Below are 20,998 nucleotides of genomic sequence, written 5' to 3' on the forward strand. Positions count from 1 at the left end.
TTAAAAGGATCTGGAACATATGTGAATTTTTTTGAGTAACCATGGCTTTACATCAACAACATGAGGAAATTCACAGCTGAGTATAGATCTTAAGAACACTGAATATTCTAAATATATTTATCAGAAAACAGACTACAAATCCCATAGAAACATAGGGCTCAAAGGGACCTCAAAAAGTATTTACTCCGGCATGCTGTGCTGAGACAGAACCAGATATACCTAGACCATTCCTGACAGGTGTTTGTCTATCCTCTTCTTAAAAACCTGCAGTGATGTGGATTCCACAACCTCCCTTGGAAACCTATTCCAGAATTTATAGTTAGAAAGTTTTCCGAGTACCTCACTTAAATCTCCCTTGCTGCAGATTAAGCATTACTACTTGTTCTTGGACATGGAAAACGGTTGATCACTGCCCTCTTTATAAGACTTCTTACCATCTTCAAAGATTGTTATCTGGTCCCCCCCTGCAATCTTCTTTTCTCAAGACTAAACATGCCCAGTATTTTTAACCTTTTCTCATAGGTCAGGTTTTCTAAACACTTTGTCATTTTTATTGCTCTTTTCTGGGCTCTCTCCAGTTTATCCATATCTTTCTTAAAGTGTGGCATCCAGAACTGGACACAGTCCTCCAGCAAAGGTTTCACATTTGCTAAGTAGGAGAGGACAGTTACTTCCTGTGTCTTACATAAGACACTCATGTTAATGCACCCCAAAGTGATATTGCCCTTTTTTGCAGCTGCAGTGGACTCGTATTCAATTTGTAATCCACTGTAATTCCCAGATCCTTTTCAGCAGTACTACCACCGAGCCAGCTATTCCCCATTTCGTAGTTGTGCATTTGACTTTTCCTTCCTAAATGTAGTGCTTTGCATTTGTCTGTCCTGAATTTCATCTTGTTGAATTCAGACTGATTTTCCAATTGGTCAAAGTCATTTTTAATTCTAATCCTGTTCTCCAGAGTGCTTGCAACCCCTCCCATCTCGGTGTCATCTGCAACTTTTATAAGCATATTCTCCACTCCATTAACCAAGTCATTAAGGAAATATTGAATAGTGCCGGACTGAGGACAGTCTCCTGTGGGACTCCACTATATATGTCTCCCCAGGTTGATAGCATAGCATTGATAACTACTCTTTGAGTACCATCTTTCAGCCAATTTCATCTAAAAGCCTTCCTAAAATCAAGATACATCATGATACGCTGCACTCAGCATTTCAGTGTAGTTCTTTATGCTCACCCCATTAGAATTATTTCATAGTTTTTCATGCTACTGAGATGATTTTCCTGATTCAAAAGTAAGCATATTATTAGCATGGCCATAGTTTTCCTGCCTTGAGATAAGCTCACCCTTATTTTTTCTATCTGCATGAGATATTTAAGAAGCTGATATGCAACGCATCATACTTAAGTTGTACGTGGACATGCTATATATGTACAGTGCTGGGTATTTTCACTAGTCCAGGTGATTATTTTAATAATTAGCACTGATATTGTTTGAGAGAAATATGAGAACCTATAATGGATCAAATAATTAAAAGGTTCAGTGTTCAAAAGGTGCTTTTCTTATGTAGAGGTAAGTAGAATGCCTACCCATTGTTGTTACATTTTAAAATAAGTAACCAAATAAGTGGTCTGCGTAAAGCGAGGTCAGGCCAGCGCTGTTTTTCTCTGTGCTGCTGGATTCTTTCTGTTAGTCACTTCAGTATCTTCATAATTTATTTTGCCCCCAGAATTGTAGACCGTGACAATGCTTACTTTTGCTTGCAGTTGTATTGGAGAATCATGAGGTAACAGATGAAGATGTTGAGCCTGCTCTGAAACGCCAGCGGATAGAAATTAACTGCCAGGATCCGTCTATTAAGGTTTTGATAATATACTTTTCTGTTGTTTATAAGATCAAGTACATGCAGTTACTTTTCTTTGTGGGGAAAAAGTACATTCAAAAGCAAAGGATAGGTAATAAAATATAATAGCATATTTAAACATGAATCTGGGGGATGGTTGCCCTTCTTACAAATGTGTTAGAGTTATTATAATTATTTGCTATTTGTACTACTGTAGTGCTATGGGGCCCTAGTTATGGATCAGTATCCCAGTGTACTAGGCATTGTAGAAATACAGAAAAAAAATGGTTCCTGCCCGAAAGAGCTTACAATCTAAGACGAGACAACAGATGGACACAGACAGATGTGAGTACAAGACAACAGTGAGACAATATTGGTCTGCATGATAGGCAGTGGTGTCAATACACCAACAGCCTAACCAATGTTAAGTTTTTTGTAGGCATCACAGAAAAAAGTTTTAAGATGGATTTTAAAGGAGTATAATAAGTTAATTTTATGGATATTTACAGGGAGCTCATCCTAAGCGTTAGGGGCAGCATGGGAAAAAGCACGAAGGTCCTTGTTTAAAAATTTAACAAGTGGGCAATGGAGATTGGCATTATTGACCAATAGGAGGCAGGAGTCAGCCTCTCATTACTGAATGAGAAGTGATGGGTGGGGATAAGATTTGAAGGATCTTGAAAGTGAAAGGCAAGCAGCTTATGTTTGATGTGATGGAGAAGAGCGGGGAGCCAATGATGCGATGCCAAGCGATGTGGTCTAAGTGATGGGCTAGGAAATGATCTTTGTAGCAGCATTCTTAATGGATATGAGCAGAGTAAGACTGCATTTGTCAAGCCCAGAGAAAAGAATGTTGCAGTAATCAAAACATGAGATGATAGAGCTTGGATACGTTTTATCTGTGTGAATGTATAGAAAAAGCCGTGTCCTGGAGATGTTATGCAGCAAAAATCTGCAAGATTTAGACATAGCCTGGATATGAGGACCTAGAAGGAGGTCCAAGTTGAAAATGACAGGAAGGTTATGGGCCTGAGTAACAGGCAGAATGGTGATGCTGTCTGTAGTGATTGAGAAAGGAAGTAGTGGGGAGGGCTTGGGGCAGGGAGAGGGAAGATTTAAGAACTCTTAGCTATGTTGAGTTTGAGCTGATGGCTAGACATCGATAAGGAGATCTGAGAGAGACAGAACCTAATTTGGACTGAAGAAGATAGTTCTGGAATAGAGAGGTAGATCTGTGAGTCATCAGCATAGAGATGTTAGTTGAATTAGTTTTGTGCAGATGAGATTACCCAGATATGAGGTGCAGAGGGAGAAGAGAAGGGGACAAAAACAGAACTAAGTGGAACCCCCATGGAAAGCTGTAGAGGGGATGAGGAAGATCCTCCTAAGGACACAGTGAAGAAGTGATTAGAGGTAGAAAGACAACCAGGAATGGACAGTGAGGACAAGCCAAGTGAGGACAAGCTTTCAATAAGATGTGCATGGTTGACTGTGTTGAAAGCAGCTGTGACAGGTCAAAGAGATGAAGATGGAATACTGATTTTGAGCTTTGATTAGGAAGATGTCATTAGGGACTTTGGCAAGAGCAGTTTCAGTGTCATACAAGAAGTGGAAGCTAGATTGGAGAGGGTCTAGGGTGGAACGGGAGAGGAATTTCCGACAGCGATTGTAAACAATACATTCAGTGAACTTAAGATATGGAAGGTAGAAGAGAGTTTGGGTGGTAGTTGGAAAGGAAAGCTGGGTCAAGGGTGGGAGTTTTTAAGATGGGAGAGACTGAATAATGCTTGCTTTTAATGGAGAAAGAGCCAGAAGAGCATGAGTGGAGAACAAGAAGAGTAAAGGAGGTGATGAGAGTAGGCCTGAAGAAGATCAGAAGATGGGATGGGATGAGGTCAGTGGGGTTAGAGGAGAGCAGATGAGAACCTTCTGCCTCTGTGACAGGAGAAAAAGGTGAGAGAATTGTAGGAGGGGAAAGGAAGGGAAGCTATGGGGAAGGGGATAGTCTCATCAGATTTTCTGAGTTTTCTCTTGGACGAAATTGGTGAGATCCTGTGTGTTTTATTGGTAGTGAGCACAAACACCCATATGGCTTAAAACCTGCAGGATGACTAAGTATCTCATTATCTTCCAGAGCCAAATCAGTTGGGTTCCCTTTTAACAATTTTTAAAATTATAGTTTTCTGTAAATCAGACCAGCCACATTCTACTTGATTTCTCTGTGCTCACAGACCTTTGCCACCTCCCTCACATATGTTTCTTGTTGGTAGTCTGTGTTGGCAATGTTTCACTCTTGAGCAACAATATGTAGATAATCTTCTGCTGCTACACAGATTGGCACATATATAGTCTTACATTCTTAAGATTGCCCTAGAAGCTGTGAAAATCAGACAAGTTTTCCCAAATTAAGAGTGCAGGTTGGCAACAGTATTATTAAACAGTCCTATGCTGCTCATTTCATACAATGTTTTCTGTGAGCTTGTCTAGTTGTGTAAATTTAATTTTAGATGGAGGCCACTAGGTGGCCTGCTGGTTGTTTCTTAAAGTCAATTCATGGGATAGTATTATCACTATTTAATTGCATAATTTCCTCCAGAAAAATCTTGCAGAATATGCCTTTCAAAAAATAGATATATTTGCTCAGGAAAACAGATCTTGTTTCTTTCTTTGCATATGTCCAAATTAGCTGTTTGATTAAAAAATGCAAGTTAGTTAAACTTGTTGCCTCTGAGGTTATTTCTTTTAATGTAATGATATGATCATTCTGCACATTTGTAAGCAGCTGACTTTATCTTTTGGGGGAGATCTTATCTAACTTTATCCATTAGTGTGTTGAAGCATTTTTGTAATCTTTTCTTTTTTATGCATGAGAGAGCGAGATGTGTTGGCCTGTCATCTTAAACTTCGTTGTGGTGGGTGAAATCACATTAATAAAATTAGTAGGTAAAAAAAATGTTTGGTTTGGATGCTGTTGGCTTCTGAATGAAGAATTAAAGGAAGTCTGTGAATGGTAATAATGCTGCTGGATTTCATCAATTTTACGGATGGTCAAATTTTGTAACTAGAAAGGATGATAGTGTCCCTTGACATGTTTGCCAGTCACATTTAGGTGGCTCTTGCTATATGTGTGTTCCTGAAGATAAATTTGCAAGTTTCTAAAAATGGTTGTTTTTACCTTCTCTCCTTCTCAGTCGTTCCTGTGTTCCATTAACCAGACAATATGTCTACGATTGGATAGCATTGAGGCAAAGCTGCTGGCACTAGAGGCTACCTGCAAATCACTGGAAGAGAAATTGGACCTCGTCATGAACAAACAGCATAGCCCTATCCAAGTCCCCATGGTGGCAGGTTCTCCTCTTGGTGCTACACAGACGTGCAATAAAGTGCGATGGTAAGAAAAGAACAGGCCAGTCATCAATATAGCAATGTACTTTTTGAACACTATCCCAAATCCATCTTCCTGGCAGTACCAAGCTCTGCAACTTTATGTATATCTGTCAGGAGCTTGGTATGTTGGTTAGAATGGAGAATTAATTCATCTTGAAGGCAGTTGCTGTGCCAGTTTCATGACATTACTTCTAGTTAGACTGAGACTAAACATATCACATTGGTCCATGGATGGCTTGAAACTATTTCCACATTTAATTTTGATTTAAACCAGACTGATTCATCCTTCCTTTGGAAAAGTTGCATCAAATATTAGATGTGTTTTTTAAACTTTGCTTTTCTTTATTTTATATTGACATTTCCAGTTAATATGTTTATTAATTGTTTATGCCATATCATTCTAATCTCTTTTCTTTTTACTTTTATCTACTACAGATTCAACAGAGTTGCTTAGTTATATGTGCCTATTCCCTAAAAATTCTCAGTAGAATAATATCTAGTGTTTATTTCTCAGATAGAATCATAGAGGTTAGAGATGGAAAATACCTTTAAATTATCTGATCCATTTCATTGCAAGTGCAGACTTGACCTACAGTACATTTACTTGAGCATTGTCCAGTTATGGTTTTAAATGTCTGAAGCATTGGTAGTCCACCCCTTCACTTTGAGAATTAGTCTTCTCTAATAGATTTGACCGTCAAAAGGTTTTGTGTAACAATGAGCCTAATTTTTCCCCATTCTAATTTCATCCAGCTTTTCCTAGATATGCTTCTGTAAATAATTTGACCTAACTAATTCATCTCTCTCCTTGTTTACCTTTTTGTATTATTTATAGGCTGTTTTCATAGTCCACATTGTCCCTGGTCAATTTGTAGCCAAAATGCACATATTTAATTTTGTTTTCATAAGTAAATATTTCCAGTAATCTTTTTCACTACTCTTCTGTGAACTCTGACTAATTTCTGAATATTTTTCTGGCCTGTGGTGCTCTGAAATAAACACAGTATTCCAGGTGCACCAGAGCCTTATATAAAAAAGCTATTACCTCCTTGCTTCAGAACTGTAAGGCCCATGTATGTGCAAGTAAAAAAAAAGAAATTTTAGCCTTCTTTTGCTGCCATGTTGAATTGCACATACCTGTCTAATTTGTTGGCTACTGTCATGTCTAGCTCCCCTTCAACATTACTACTTTATAAGTAAATGTGTGTTTCAGATTTTCCCCCACGTACATACTTACTTTTTTGCATTTCTCTCCTGAGGGGTGTTTGCAGCTAACTTGAATTTAGTAATGGCATTTCATTAATGTACTATTTACATCCTCTTTCAATTCATTAATGAAGTTGCCATACCAGACTGGATTTAACTCTGATAGCTTCAAAAAAACCCAGAGTCAGATATTTTGCAGTCAAAAAGAACCATTATGATCCTGTGATCATTCTTACTTACTGCATAGTACAAACCATAGAATTTTGCTTAGTAATTCCTGCACTGAGTCCAAGAACTTGTGGCGGAAGTAGCGTGTATCTATTAGAAAGACATCCAGTCTTGATGTAAAGACTTCAGATGATGAATTTCCCTTGGTAAACTGTTTCAGTGGTTCAAATGCATCTTTATTTCTAGTTTGAATTTGTCTAGCTTCAACTTCAACTTTAATATACTACTAGATGTTCCTTTTGATGTGCTGGTCACCCACAACTCTAACTGACTTCTTTGGAAGCCGTTGAATACCCAGCACTTTTGAAAACAGGCTGCTTATTTAGGTACCTAAGTATGAAATTTGGGTTCTAACTTTAGGCACTCCTTTTTTTAATATTGGCCTCTGCTGTTTTACTGGTGATTTAAGTTAGATGTGGGGGATCCATAGTTGTCAGAATTACTCTTTCTTTGAAACAGGTACTTTCATAATTGTCCATGATCTTAAGAAATAATTGTCAGCAATCACTAATTCCCTTAATAACTCAGGCTGCATATAATCAGACTCTTGACTTGTATGGCAGAATCTGAAACGTTGTATGTTAAAACAGTCCAAGCATCCCTTTACCTACTCTATATCATTATCTATGTTTACAGGGATTTTCTTTCTTATTATTCATATCACACACACATGTTTTTGTTAAATACAGATTTTTAGAAGGGAATTCAGGGTCCTGTATATAATCTAAAACTTTCCCCTTATGCTTTATGCACAAAACCTGTATTAAAAAGATTTATTCACAAATATGTGACCTGGTCAGGAACCTATTAATGGATGTCCAGTGAGTATTATCCTTCATCAGGAGGTTTTACTAATTATACTATTTTAATTCTCTGATGGATTTAGTATTTGACCTGAGGCTGCTCTCTTTTAGGCCATGCCTGTCTGCTGTAGGCATTCCTCTGGAGCTCGGCAGTTAATCTCTCACTTAGGGTTTCAGATTTTTGCAGCTGTTTTTCAGGTAGTCTGAAAACATGTTTGAAAGAGGACTTTAGATGATGAGGCCCCACCACCCTGCCTCACATATGGTTTTCAGAATTATAATTGTGAACTAAATTATCTTAAAAACTTTGTGCGTTTGTTATTAAATGTCAGAGAAAATGGGTTCCCCATCCAATGATTTCTAACTAGTGTGTGACTAACTAAAAGTTTATAGCTTCTTCGCTGCTCAGGGGAGAAGGTAGAGAAAAGTGATACTTGTGTTTGTGTGTGTTTAAAGCATTCAGTTTGGTTTTTCTATTTTGCCAAATTACTTTTGTCCTTTGATTTTAATGAAATATATTTAGCATGATATCCAAAAAATGGCAGCATTCCCTTTAATTATTGTAATGACATATGAGTGACAAGTATAGTATATTAACTTAAAAAACGTTTAACGTTTTTGACAGCAAGTAATAAATTGTTAGAAATATCTTCAGCTTTGTTGTCAAGAAAACGTTGACTTTCCCTGAAGTTCAGTTCAGTTTCTGGGTTATATAACCCAAAAAGAATAAAAGGAGTATATTCTCAAAGGACACATGTATTTAACTTAAGGATTATTTCTGCCTTGACAAAGCTTCTGGAGAGTAGGTGAAGAGCTGTCAGCTAAATACCAAAGACTCATTCACTTGGAAAGGATCCAGACCTGGTTCTGAGCCAGCACAGCTTCATAAAGGGCTGGCTTAGTTTCACTGTGATAGGATGTATCACTAAATTCCCTATCTCTCACCTTTATAGAAACTCGTTCCACTTGTTGATTATTTCTAATTAAAAACCTGCATTGACCGTTCTGTTGGATGGCTCTCCATGTTCTCCCCCTCCTCCTCCTTAAAACACAGATGGCAGCAGAGAACTGCCAACTTCAGTTGGTATTTCAGACACAGATTTTCAGATTCTACACTTGAATGAGATCCTTCAGCCCCTTTCTCCTCCTCCTGCCATTACAATAGTACCAGTTTTCCACTGTAACAAAAATATTGTGTGCAGTTAGCAAAGGCATGTAAGCCAGATGGTGTTACACTTCACAACAGTATCTTAGTTGTGTGCCAGCAAAGCAAACTTTCAATTTTGTTTTTCAATAAATTTTTTAAGGTTGTGATATCCCTTCCTCTCCCCCAAGCAACTTTGATTGTTATTTTTCTATTTTATTTGGTGATTAGCTGCTTGTATTAATGTGATATAGATTTGCCATAATCGAGCCCCGTTTGTTACAATATTGTACATAGTAGAGTGTATAAATTATAAATTCACACGTCAGTTTTATTGCTCTGTAATGTTTTGCTGTTTTTTAATACTTGTTCCCTAAGGTATGTCAGTTTCAAGTGTGTCTAGGCCATCCTGTAGTGAGAACAAAGGTGACTTGGATACGAGCTATTCTCTTTCTTCCTGAGTCACCTTGTGGTAGAAGCGACAATTCTAGTGAAGCAGAAGAGTTCATAGCGAAGCATTCAGGCCATCCTAGATTATGATGCTGCTGCAGAGGCCAGAACAAAACTACACAAGGCTTGTTTATAAGATTTAGTAATATGGTATAATCTGGCTATGCAACTGATGTTTTATAGAGCCAGGAGTCTCACTTATGTAAAAATTGGCAGCTTGAAGCTCAACTTTCTATTGTTTTCTCTAATAAGCTTGACATGTTGATTTATTGGGATAACTCATGCTTTCCTCCCCCCCCTTTTTTTTAATGCCAGTGTGTAGTTTGCAAGTTTTTAAAATTCTCATTAGGGAAATGAAACTGAAGTTTCAAGGAGATTTGCAATAAATCATGGACCTCCCTACATTATTAGTTTCCAGGGCAGAAATTCGTTGCATTCAGAATCTGAATCTGATATCTATCTTTATTAAACATAAGAGAATTGATATATCAGGGTAGAACTTTTCCAACATTCTTTCTTGGTTTTATTTTTTTGTTTTGTTTTTCTTGAAGACTTGCTGACACCTCTTGGGAAAATTACAAAATATTGAAAAATGACTATTTCACGTGCTTTTGGTATTTTCACTAAATACATTGCATAAAAGCTGGTGTATTGTTCTTAGAGTTGTTCTGCTCCTCCTATTAACTCCCATCTGAAGTCCTGTTACTGTATGACAAACCAACTGACTGCATTGGAGATGGATTTTATGTTACCCTAAAAGATTATAATCTTGGCTAGCAAACAAGCTGCATGAACAGGCGGAGTCTTGAGAAATAAAAGAGATCAATTTTCAGAACCCTTAGTAGGAAGCAGCAGATAAAGGAGAAGTCACAGAAAATCTGACACACAAGGAATTCTTTCTAAGCAGAATGTTATAGTTTTCCATGAGATGTTGGTAGGTTTTTTAAAAGGGACTTAAAGACAGCAAATAAACACAAACTTGCAATCATTATAACTTAATAAAAGAGACTTAGAAAATGTTTTCTTAATGCTTAGTGACTGCTGTTTAAAAATATGTGGTTTTCAACCTTATCTATGAAGCCAGGACTATGGCTCCATAATATTGCTGTTAATATTAATTCTTTTTTTTGTTCAAAATTAGTGGATTGGAAAGAGATCTTCTCAGGCTGTACAGAATTGTGTTTAACTGTGTAGTCTTAAAATAGCCAAGAATAACAGTACAGTAATATAATAAATATCTTCTTAGGAGGAGAATGTGTATTGTTTTGGTGTTCTGAGTCTTGTCTTGTCTGACATCAGGTCTTCCTGATAGATCCTGGGACAGAGTGAGTGAAATTGAACTAACTGGCTCTGTGCTTCTGCCTTCATCATTTCTTGGGAGTATGGTCACAAACAATCTTTGATGCCCTTTCTCTTTGAGGTAACATGCAACCAAAACTTTCAATAGCTGCTGTAAGATTCTTGGAGAACTTAAGGTCGTTCCTTCTATTTGCTGTAGTGCAACATTTGCTATCACTTAAATGCAACCTCAAACAGAAAGTTGAAACTTGGAACATATTTAGACTGGGGTGGTCTATAGATATACTAACTAAATATATGGACCTGATAGTGCTATGAAATTCATGTTCATACATCTTTTTAAACATTTTCCCTGGAAAAATTAAACTAGATACAGCATTATTTTTATTAGCATCTTAGTGTTACCCAGTTTTCCAGCTGGGTTAATTTAGGTGAAAACTGTTCAAATGAATGCCTTCAAATCACACAATGAAAAAAATCAGGCCATTGATAATTGTAGTTTACCAAGATACCCTTCTCTTTAAACTGTTACACAGGTGCTGTTCACACTGTTAGGCTGAATTCATATATTACTTTATCCTAGATCATAATGAAATCTTGGTTTTTGCCACTAATTTGCTACCAACACCTTCTCCCATTCCACAATCCTCAAAATAGTTGGTAGATTAGATTGCCCAGCATACGAGATTGAGCTCTTTAAGTAGATCAGCTCTGTTGCTCTGTGCTTGGATGAGACGTGGAGGAAGTTCTCTGTTCTCTTTGTGGCAGATGGGAGGAGGAGGCTGTCTGATATTTACCTAGAAATATGACACACATCTAGACTGGGTGTGCTTGATTCTTTAGCATAGGGGCTTCTAGTTAATTGGGTAATGATTCTGACTATTGATTAAAAATCAATGTAGTTTTATATTTTTCTGTACAGAACATGTATTGCAAGGTTAAATGCTGTGCTTTCCATTGTCAAAAGATCTGGAGTGACTTAGGAAGATTTGCTCATGCTGGAGGGGGCTGAGTGTGTGTCACTTTTTAAAAATGGAATTACTGTCCATAGACTTTCCTCCAGCGTACCATGTAGGTAGCTTCTATCAACTTACGTTTTTTTAAAAAGCATTGTTTGTTGCTTTTGACTAAGGTTGTTAAATAAAAAACAAAAGGAGTGTGACACCGTTCCACCACCAACTGGAATATGCAAACTTATTTTTATTTTTATAGGCATTGATTGTTAATATGAGGTGGTGTTTGTCCTGTAGTCAAGTAAAATCTGTCAACAGGATGGGTTAGGTTTTGATTAATGGATTTATTCTTCTAGTTTGTATCTGCAGTGTGCCAGTTGGAATGCCTTTTGGCTCTGGATTTTCCCAGTTCAAGGAATTCAAGAATTTTATTCAAGTACATAAAAGGTTATTAGAAGGAAGAGAGAGAAAAATTGTTCTCCTTAACCTCTGTGGATAGGAAGAGAAGCAGTGGGCTTAAATTGCAGCCAGAGCAGTTTAGTTTGGACATTAGGAAAAACTTCCTGTCAGGATAGTTAAGCACTGGAATAAATTATGTAGGGAGATTGTGGAATCTCCATCACTGACGATTATTAAGAGCAGGTTAGACAAGCACCTGTCAGGGATAGTCTGCTTGGTCCTGCCATAAGTGCAGGGGGCTGGACTAGATGACCTCACGAGATCCTTTCCTGTCCTATGATTCTATATTTCTGGACAAATGTTTCTCTTTGTTTTCAAATTGTTTTGTATTCCAGTGATATGGAAAATTAAAAGTTAAGAGAAAGATGACTTTAAATGGATTTGCAAAGCATTTCAGCAAGAAAACAGAATTATATCACAGTTGTAATTCAGGAGTAAGAGAAAAGAATGTAAGATAAACTGCTGCATAGAAGGTCTTTAAGAAAAAACAAAATATGAACAAAAAAAAAATCCAGTTTATAGAAATAGTTATTTCTAGAATCCTGAGGTAAAAGTTATTAAACTATATGTAATATGAGGAAAAAATATTTCCTATCAACTGCAGTAGGAGTGACTAACTTTATACACATGCTTATGTGCTTTGCTGGATTGGTGCCTGTAGCATTAGTGAACGAACAAATGCAGCTCACGCTGCTTGCAGTTCTCAGTCAACAAAACCGGTGTACAAACAAACCTGTTTTAACTTGTTAAATGCTGTGGGCCCAAATTTGCAGCCCCGGCCTACATAGAGTTCCTTTCAAAATCAATGGGATTTTTGCATAAAAATCAATGGGATTTTTGCATAAAGATCAGCTCCCGAAAGGGTATGATCGTTCAGTCCTCATGTGAACAGTTCTTAATCTCACAAATCATTGATGTTAATGCATGGGAAAGGATTGGATGATAAGGTCTATGATCTGTGCTGAACAAAATCCACCATGTTCATTTTAGGTCTGTTTGCAAAATGGGGGAATAAAACAAATATTTGCAAAATATCATCAGTGTGAAAAAATAGATCTCTGAGTTTCTAGAATGTGTTAAAAAAATAAAATGGGGAAAACCTTCAAAACTATATACAGCATGTCTTGTTCTTGTAAAGATAAATTGTAATTTTCATAATGAAGTATACCTTAAAATAATTTTCATGTTAAAAACCTTAAAACTTTTAAAAAAACAAAGCAACTCCTGAAATTCAGGCTGTAGTAGCACAGTCATTCTTAGGGAGATAGCATATTTGACAGTGCTGATGGAATGTAAGGAAGGACCTATTTTACTTCAGTTTTTTTGAAGCTGTTTAACAAATCAAAGACTGGAGTTCTGAAGGTGATCTATTTGTTTATTTTTCCCCATATCCATGTCACCTAGAATAGGATTTTAGTTTCTCTTGGATTCAGTCTGAACAAGTTCTTGGCCTAGTTAGTAAGACCTGATTTGTCACAGGGACATTTCAGAGACAAGTTTGAAAAGTTCGAGGTTGATTTTTCATTTGGTGGATCATGGAATTACTGATTTACTTTTATTACCTACCTTGCTGGCCCAGCCACTCTGTGTGTCGTGTGTGTGTGTATCAATGCTGTGGACAACGTGGACCTTTATCATTCTTTGTGCTTAGGTCATGTCTATACATACAGCACTGCAGCAGCGCAGCTGTACCGACACAGCTGTACCGCTGCAGTGCGTCTGGTGAAGACACTCTATGCCGATGGGAGAGAGTTCTCCTGCCAGCATAAAAAACTCACATCCATGAGTGGCAGAAGCTATGTTGGCGGGAGAAGCTCTACCGGCAACAAAGTGTGTGCACACGAGTGCTTCTATTAGTGTAACATATGTTGCACAGGGGGTGGAATATTCACACCTGAAACAACATAAATTTTGCCAGCATAGGTTGTAGTGTAGATATAGTTTTAGGTGCAGCACGACTCTGCACTGAAGACATCTTAGACCAATTCTTACGTTTTGGTTTTGATATTTTATCGTTCATGCTAGTTTAAGAGGTACAGAAGTATTTTTCTATACTACAGTTAGGTCCTGATTCTGAACATTGGTGCTGGATACTAGGTACCGTATGTCTGAATTTAACCTTTCTAATTTCCTTTATTTTAGTTATATGAAGTGTTCATAAATTCAGACTTAGTTTTATGTTATCAATTGTTGAACAAATACTGAAATGCTATATGTTTTAATCATTAGTGTAGATTGTATTTTCAGTCCTGGACACCTCATGGGAGCTAAAACTCATACGGGATTAAGGAGAAATTGCATTTTGTATTTAAGACATTTGTACAACAGTGTCGTCCCTGCAATTTTGCATTCCACTATTCTTGCACTAAGATGTTTAGGAGGCAAGTATTCAGTAATTTGGTGTGAGGCTATCACAAGCCCAGAAAAACATTTAACATCCAATGTAAGTGTTTAGTGTTGAGTTTCACAAGGTCAGTTAAAATAGCCACTTAATAACAAAATTTCATCTGTATATAAGAGAGGAATACAATAATTTGTACAAATATGTTGCTGAATTCATCTGTCAAAACCTTGTTGAACTGACCGAGATTTGAACTGGGTTGATTCACATTTCTTAAACCAATTGCAATTAGTTAAATGGTTTCTAATGAGACATTGTGTATGCTTGTTGAATGATTCAGGTGGCAGTTTCTTAATGATGCTTCAAGCATCTGAAAGATAAAAACTACAATCAGAGAAGAATTGACATTTTTTATTTGGGAATGACTTTTAATTAGGTTTAAAACAAAAACCCACCCTTTTAAAAAGGTATTATTTTAAATTCCTTTATCAAATTTTATACTGTCTAGTGAAACTTTTCAGTAACATGAATTTAACATAAAACCTATAATAAAGTCTCTGCAAGCTGTAAACTTAGTGACTGATTTTATTATTTTTTAAAGGAAAAAGAAATATGAGAAAATCTTAATAAGATTGGTTTCTAAGAATATATAATAGAAGTGTAGAGAGATAGAAATCCTTGGATTAAAAAAAAAAAGCACACTGTTGGATTGGAGGATTTGTAGAAAACTCTAGCAACCCCATCAATTCTTAGACTCTGTGAATGTTACCAATGAGTTAAACACTTATGGTAGCCAGGTGTTAGACGTGACTGATTTGGGAGATTGGTTCATTTAGATAATCTTATAATGTGGCCCTAAAAATTGTGATATATGTTTGAAAGCAATACAACCATATCTTGGGAGCCTATTTTACACACTGTATATTGATTGGGCATGTTCAGTTTATAATAAACAGAAGGGGGCAGAAAAGCTTTATATATTAATCTGAGCCTCCAGCACTGAGATCTTAGAATGTATTCCCAAACATTTCTATGAAAATGCAGAATCAGGTTGAGAACCAATTTTTAAAAGCAACCTTCTTTGAAATGTTTCACATAAATCAGGGTACTTGCAACTAAGGTACCATAAAAAGAGTGAATCAGAGGAGATCATGTTACCGGATCATGACTGAAGGGGATTAGCTTTCATCCTTCTTTGGAGGGCATTAGGTGCATAATGTCCCAGTTGTAAGTAAGTGTGCAAATTATTATGAATCACACCAGATTAAGGTGTCTATAACATATGTCACCTATTAAAAATATCTGCCAGAAACCTAATGGTCTGATCTTGTAATTTAAGTAAAGTAATGTAGAAAAGTTTATTTTTAAAAAAAAATAGGAAGTAGTAATACAGAAAGCCTGTAAGGGTGTCTTTGATGGATCTCATTTAATTTCTTTGGGAGAAGTGGATTCAGAATTTTAGATAAATAGAGTGAGACAGCTCAACTTCAGCAAGTTCTGTACAAGAGATTGGTGTAGTGCCATATGACTTAGTTGGCAGCTGATGCCATTTTAATGATACACTTCCAAATGTAAAACACAGATTATTTGGAATCGGAAAGATTTTCCAAATAGCCTTTTTTCTTTCCGTAGAACTGTGCATTTTCATACATCTTTATCCCACTCTCTCTTTGTTCCATATTGAAGGGTGAGGTCTGAGAAACTGATGGGAAATCTGTGCTTAACTTATTTTAAAAATTATTTTTGTTTTAAAAAGGAGTAGCTGGTTTTAACATCACATACCTTAAGAGGCAGGGGTGTGTGTGTGCACACTGGAATGGCAGCATAATTAACCATTGTATAAAATGATTATGCATCGTTATGTTGCTAAGTGTGGATACCTTTGTGGCTAAATATATATAAAAAAGGGTACCTTTCTATAATCCTAATATCAGTGGTTTATGTGCTTAAGGTGTCTTTTAAGTGTAGAACAAATACTGCACATGTTTGTTATTCCATCTTCATTCTCACACTCTGTCCTCAGTTGAGGCTTCAATTGCTACGCTTTTCCTGGTGCCTTCCTTCAAAGGCAACTGTAGAAAATTGTTTTTCCCTGGGTAAGTCAGTTGCATGGTGAGCTGTGCAGCAAATGTTATAACCTTAAAATTGCCTATATGTAATTATGCTGATCAGTCACTGAGTAGTGTTGAAGCTTTACAAAAATCTCTCATCTAGGAGTAAAAATAGTCTTCTAAACTGTAATATAAAATATACACTCGTGCATATGATGATAAAAGCAAATACAGTATTCATTAGGTCTTTGTGTATTTCCTTAGTCCAGAGACGCATCATTAAATAGTTTTGAAGGAACATGTTTAAAATTAAACTCGGGATGTAGTTGGGTCAGGTCGTGCAATTGTTGACTTTTCTTATTTCTTCTGTCCTGGGTGGTTTTTTAATACAATGGCTCCCTCTGAAGATAACAGAGATATTAGCTAACCCCAAAACAGAGGGTATTCATGGTATGACAGGAATAAAAATGGTCCATTTAATGCAATAACATTCACTGAGGCACCAGAAATCTGTGGATAATTTTGAAAAATAAGCACAGATGTAATCAGATTTATGGGAGTATTGGTACCCAGGATAATTTGTCCCACGATAGGATTATGTCCTTTTTAGATAATGAAATCTCTGCATAATTTAAAACCTTGGCTGGTTTTTTTACCCAGGAGAAGTCTGGGTAATTAAAGTCTCCCATGAATATTGTAAACTGTGGTTTCAGATACCTTAAGAATTGGTGCAGGAAGTTTTCATTTTCCTTCTTCTACATTCTTGATGGATGATCATTTATATGTTTCATTCCTTGTCTCCTTACCTGAAAATGTTACCATTCCAGTCTGTTTGGTTGCATCTGACTGGCACTGCAGATACTTTTGAAATCTAAATGGTGTTGCCACCCTTTTGCCTCTTCACTTTCTTACCTGTGCAAATTGTATGCATCTGTGTTGATATTTTGATTATGTAAATCAACTGATAGGTTTACGGCATGCTCTTACATCACTTTTAGTTCCTGCTATTTATTGCACTCCTTGCATAGGAAGCCCTTTGGGATGGGAACTGCTGTTGAGATCATATCTATACAACCTGACCTGTTTAAAGAAAAAAGAAAAAAAAAAAAGGTTAAAAAAAACCTGGGCATGTTTAGTCTTCATGAGCATTGTTCTTCATGAGAGAGACAAGGTGGGTGAGATAATATCTTTTATTGGCACAACTGCTGTTGGTGAAAGAGACAAGCTTTTGAGCTACACAGGGCTTTTCTTCAGGTCGTTGTGTAGCTCAAAAGCGTGTCTCTTTCACCAGTAGAAGTTGCTCCAATAAGAGATATCTCATGCACCTCATCTCTCTTATAGCTATGTTGGTCCCAGGATATAACAACTCTTGAAACAATTGTTCTCCATGTTCACTGAAGGTAGGACAAGAAGTAATGGGCTTAATCTGCAGCAAGGGAGATTTAAGTTAGATATCAAGAAAAACTTTCTAACTATAAGGATTGTTGAGCATTAGAATAGGCTTCCAAGGGAAGTTGTGGAATCCCCATCATTGGAGGATTTTAACAATATGTTAGACAAACACCTGTCAGAGATGGTGTAGGTATACTTGTTTCTGCCTCAGCACAAGGGGTTGGACTAGAGGACCTCCTGAGGTCCTTCCAGCTCTATATTTCTTTACTCTCATGCAGTGTGGAAGGATATCAGAGAAGTTCCTCTTCACTGCCTTTGTTTAGCTCCATTTGCCAGATAAGCCATTTAGGTACCTGAAGAAGCACATAGGAGCCTATGGAGATTTACAAAAGAGCCTAACCTGCTATCTGCATCTTCAGGCACCTGAATACCTTTGTAAATCTGCCCTTTTATCCCATCTTCCTTTTCTTGCAATTTTTGTTTCCATGTGGACTGTAATTTTTGGAAGTCTATCTTCATTTCTGCACAGTGTCCTCCACCCTTCTTATCATATTTCTCCTATTCTAGTATCCAGGAGGCAGTATACCATTTTGTTTTGCTTGATCTGTAGTCCAGGTAAGTCTGGCCAACTTCTTTGTGATGGAGAATTATGTACGCTTCTTCCTTAGTGGGAAAACTAGTGAGGATAAGATCAACCTTTCAGATCCCTGGTTGCATATGATCTTCAATGGACTGCACTACCTAGCTATAACTCAGAAAGTTAAGGCTCAAGGGATGATTAACAGCCATGCATTTCTTTTTAGATTACAAGTTTGTGGCAAAGATTTGGTTACTTTAATGTTTTCATATTTTATATATATAAACAGCTTTTGTTCTCCTTAACTTACAGATTAGTAGCATATAAATATTGTTCTGTTTTTTTAACCTTTATCTATGTGTGCCTAACAGTAGAATGTTAATAGTTAAAGGAGGAAATACAATTTCTGGTTGTTTTAAAATAAACCCAGTTTTCTTAAACTTTGCCTCTGTCAATTGTAACACTGTCCAGATCTACTGTTTTCTCTATTTCTCTATATCACCAGTCAAGAGCTGAGACCAAAGGGTTCTTTGGAGACCACATATTGCTGTAAATTTAATTTTCAAAGCACTTCAGTTGTGTTAAAAATAGGAGTAATAAAGAAAATGCATGAGTTATTTTTATAGACATGCAGGTATTGTAAACCTCCTTAAGTAACCAGCTTTTCGTTTTTAGTGGTAGGATCCATGGGTCCCTTGTACTATTATCTTACTATTGCTTAGTAGGTAAACCTTTTGAAATGCTCATTTATGAATGGTTATAGTGGACCAAGCCAGTGTGTTAAATGACTTCCCTCACAGTACAATAAACCACAACAGACTTTAACAGCTTTCCTCATTGGTTGGTGAAATTTGTCTTGAAACCAGTAAATCATCTCTGTGTGCTTGTCAGCCAGTTCAAAGACTCTCTGTGTGTAGCTGAGGCTGAGGGTAACACCAGCTTCAGTATATAAATTTATACATAAACTCTGCATAACTGTCTTTTGTAACTTGGAAAATCTCTGGTTCTCACTTGCATATTTGCTTAAAATGTTAACTCTATGTTTTAATAAACACTTTATTTTTTTGCCTTTTTGTACTATAAATTGCCTACAACGTCATAAATCTTTCAAATACATAAGTCAATCCAGAACGATGGCCGCTGTATTTTGGCCTCTGTCTGTAAAGAACCTAATCATAAATGCTGTCTTTATAAAGTCTGTCACTCAGTGATACTCCATGTGCTTGGGACCCAAAGACAATTTTTCAAGGACTAAACCCTTTTTAGATTTTATGAATAAAATTGTAGTTCTGGATGACAGTCGTCTGTGCCCAGGGGGACGAGAGATGTAGATGACAAGACCGCTTCAAGAATCAGCTACTGAATGTCTGTCTGAACAGATCTTTACACCTAATCCTCTAGAATCCGCTTGTTATTTTCCTTCACCTTGGTGCATGATGCATTCATTCTCATGATCTTTCCTCTTTAGGACTTTAGGGACCTGATTTTTTTTTTTTTAAATAATTTGGATGTGCATTGCTTTGCAAACTAGCTTTGCATCCATACATTCAATAATGCAAGTCTATGAGTCAGGGATTTCCCCCACTCAGTGGTCGTTAGGAAATCTCAAGTGCATGTACAATTCCTGTCAGAAAGATCAGCCTAGAATAGAAGGACCCTGTGAATGAAAATAATGTTGACCAAGATAAAAGAATCCAGTAACCTGCTGATCGGAAGAAGTGAAAAGATCTGTAAGAACAAATATTCTTTTTAAAGATGCACTCTGGCACCAGTGAAAGAAAAAAGGTTTGGATAAAGGAAATGTTTTCTTTAACATTTTTGAACTTTTTCTGTACTTTACTTATTTGGCTACTTGTGGGTGCAGTTCCCTGATTTGTGCATGCACATGTGAGATTGTATATGCAGGGTAGGCCTGAAGAATCTGTCAAAGCATGGGGCCCTGAAAAGTCCCCATCTTCCTTTCCTTACCAGTTGGAGTTTTGCTGTTAATATCTCATCAGCCTATATAAGTGTGTCTAAGGATGCAAGAAGAGTAGCTGCTTGTTTGATATGCCCCTGTCTCAGTTTTTCCATAACTCATTTCCATCCATCTGGAGAAACTTTTGATCTTGTACCTTATGGCAGATGAAATGTCAGTTAGTTTCTTCTGTTTTATTTTTCTCTCCTAACTAGAAAATTCATCTGGGTGGGAGAGGAGACTTTGGTTTTGGAGGTGCCAAAAGTTCTCTTCCTTTTATTGGCTGCATTCTATATGATTGAAAGGTGATTGGCCAAGAAAAAACAACAGCTAAGACTGATGGATATGAGTCACACATTTTCTGTGTTAAGAATTAACTTTGGCAGAAACCTTCCTTTGCAAAGTGTACAAGGTTCTTTTGATATTTTTTTTTTTAAAAGTCAGAAGCCAAAATATGAATACTTGAATACAGAATATCACTTCAAAGTTTTACTTTGTTTGGGGGAAAGGAATATTTAAGTATAAATGGAAACTACCTGACTCGGTACAGTGAAGCTGAATAGTTCTGAATGCAGATTTTTTTCCCTCCATGAGTATTTTCTTTCCATACTCACTAATCCTTCCCCACAAATATATATGCTGGCAGCACTGATAAGAAGAGTTGTCTCATCTGAAAATCTAGGTGTGCATCCACAACACTGATTCTTCTTATTGCCACTTGATCTTTCTATATTAACATAGGAGTCAATGTCACATTATTATTTGTCTTCATTGATGAATGTGCAGCTTCCGAGAAGCTCCTTCAGTTTCTGCACTGAATATTTAATGTGTTTTTTAATATTTTAATCTGTTATTTTCTGCTTCCTTCTTGACTATGGAAGAGGAACAGTTGTAATAGGCCTATCTA

At 36.8% G+C, this 20,998-nt stretch overlaps 1 protein-coding gene across 3 annotated transcripts in view; it reads left to right on the forward strand.

Annotated features, from left to right (window-relative positions):
* BANP (BTG3 associated nuclear protein) overlaps positions 1-20,998 on the forward strand; it is a 212,774-nt gene that overhangs the window by 24,525 nt on the left and 167,251 nt on the right. For all 3 annotated transcript variants that reach the window (XR_010918296.1, XM_067539973.1, XM_067539974.1), the window contains 2 exons: positions 1,768-1,862; positions 5,036-5,235. Coding sequence is in view for 2 of the 3 variants with exons in the window: in XM_067539973.1 (XP_067396074.1) it covers positions 1,768-1,862; positions 5,036-5,235 (295 nt within the window). In the remaining variant the exon portion in view is untranslated. The remainder of the gene's footprint in view (positions 1-1,767; positions 1,863-5,035; positions 5,236-20,998) is intronic.

Source organism: Emydura macquarii, unplaced genomic scaffold, assembly GCF_026122565.2.
Source record: "Emydura macquarii macquarii isolate MOO-44397 ecotype Brisbane River unplaced genomic scaffold, CSIRO-AGI_Emac_v2 contig_561, whole genome shotgun sequence".
NCBI lineage: Eukaryota > Metazoa > Chordata > Testudines > Chelidae > Emydura > Emydura macquarii.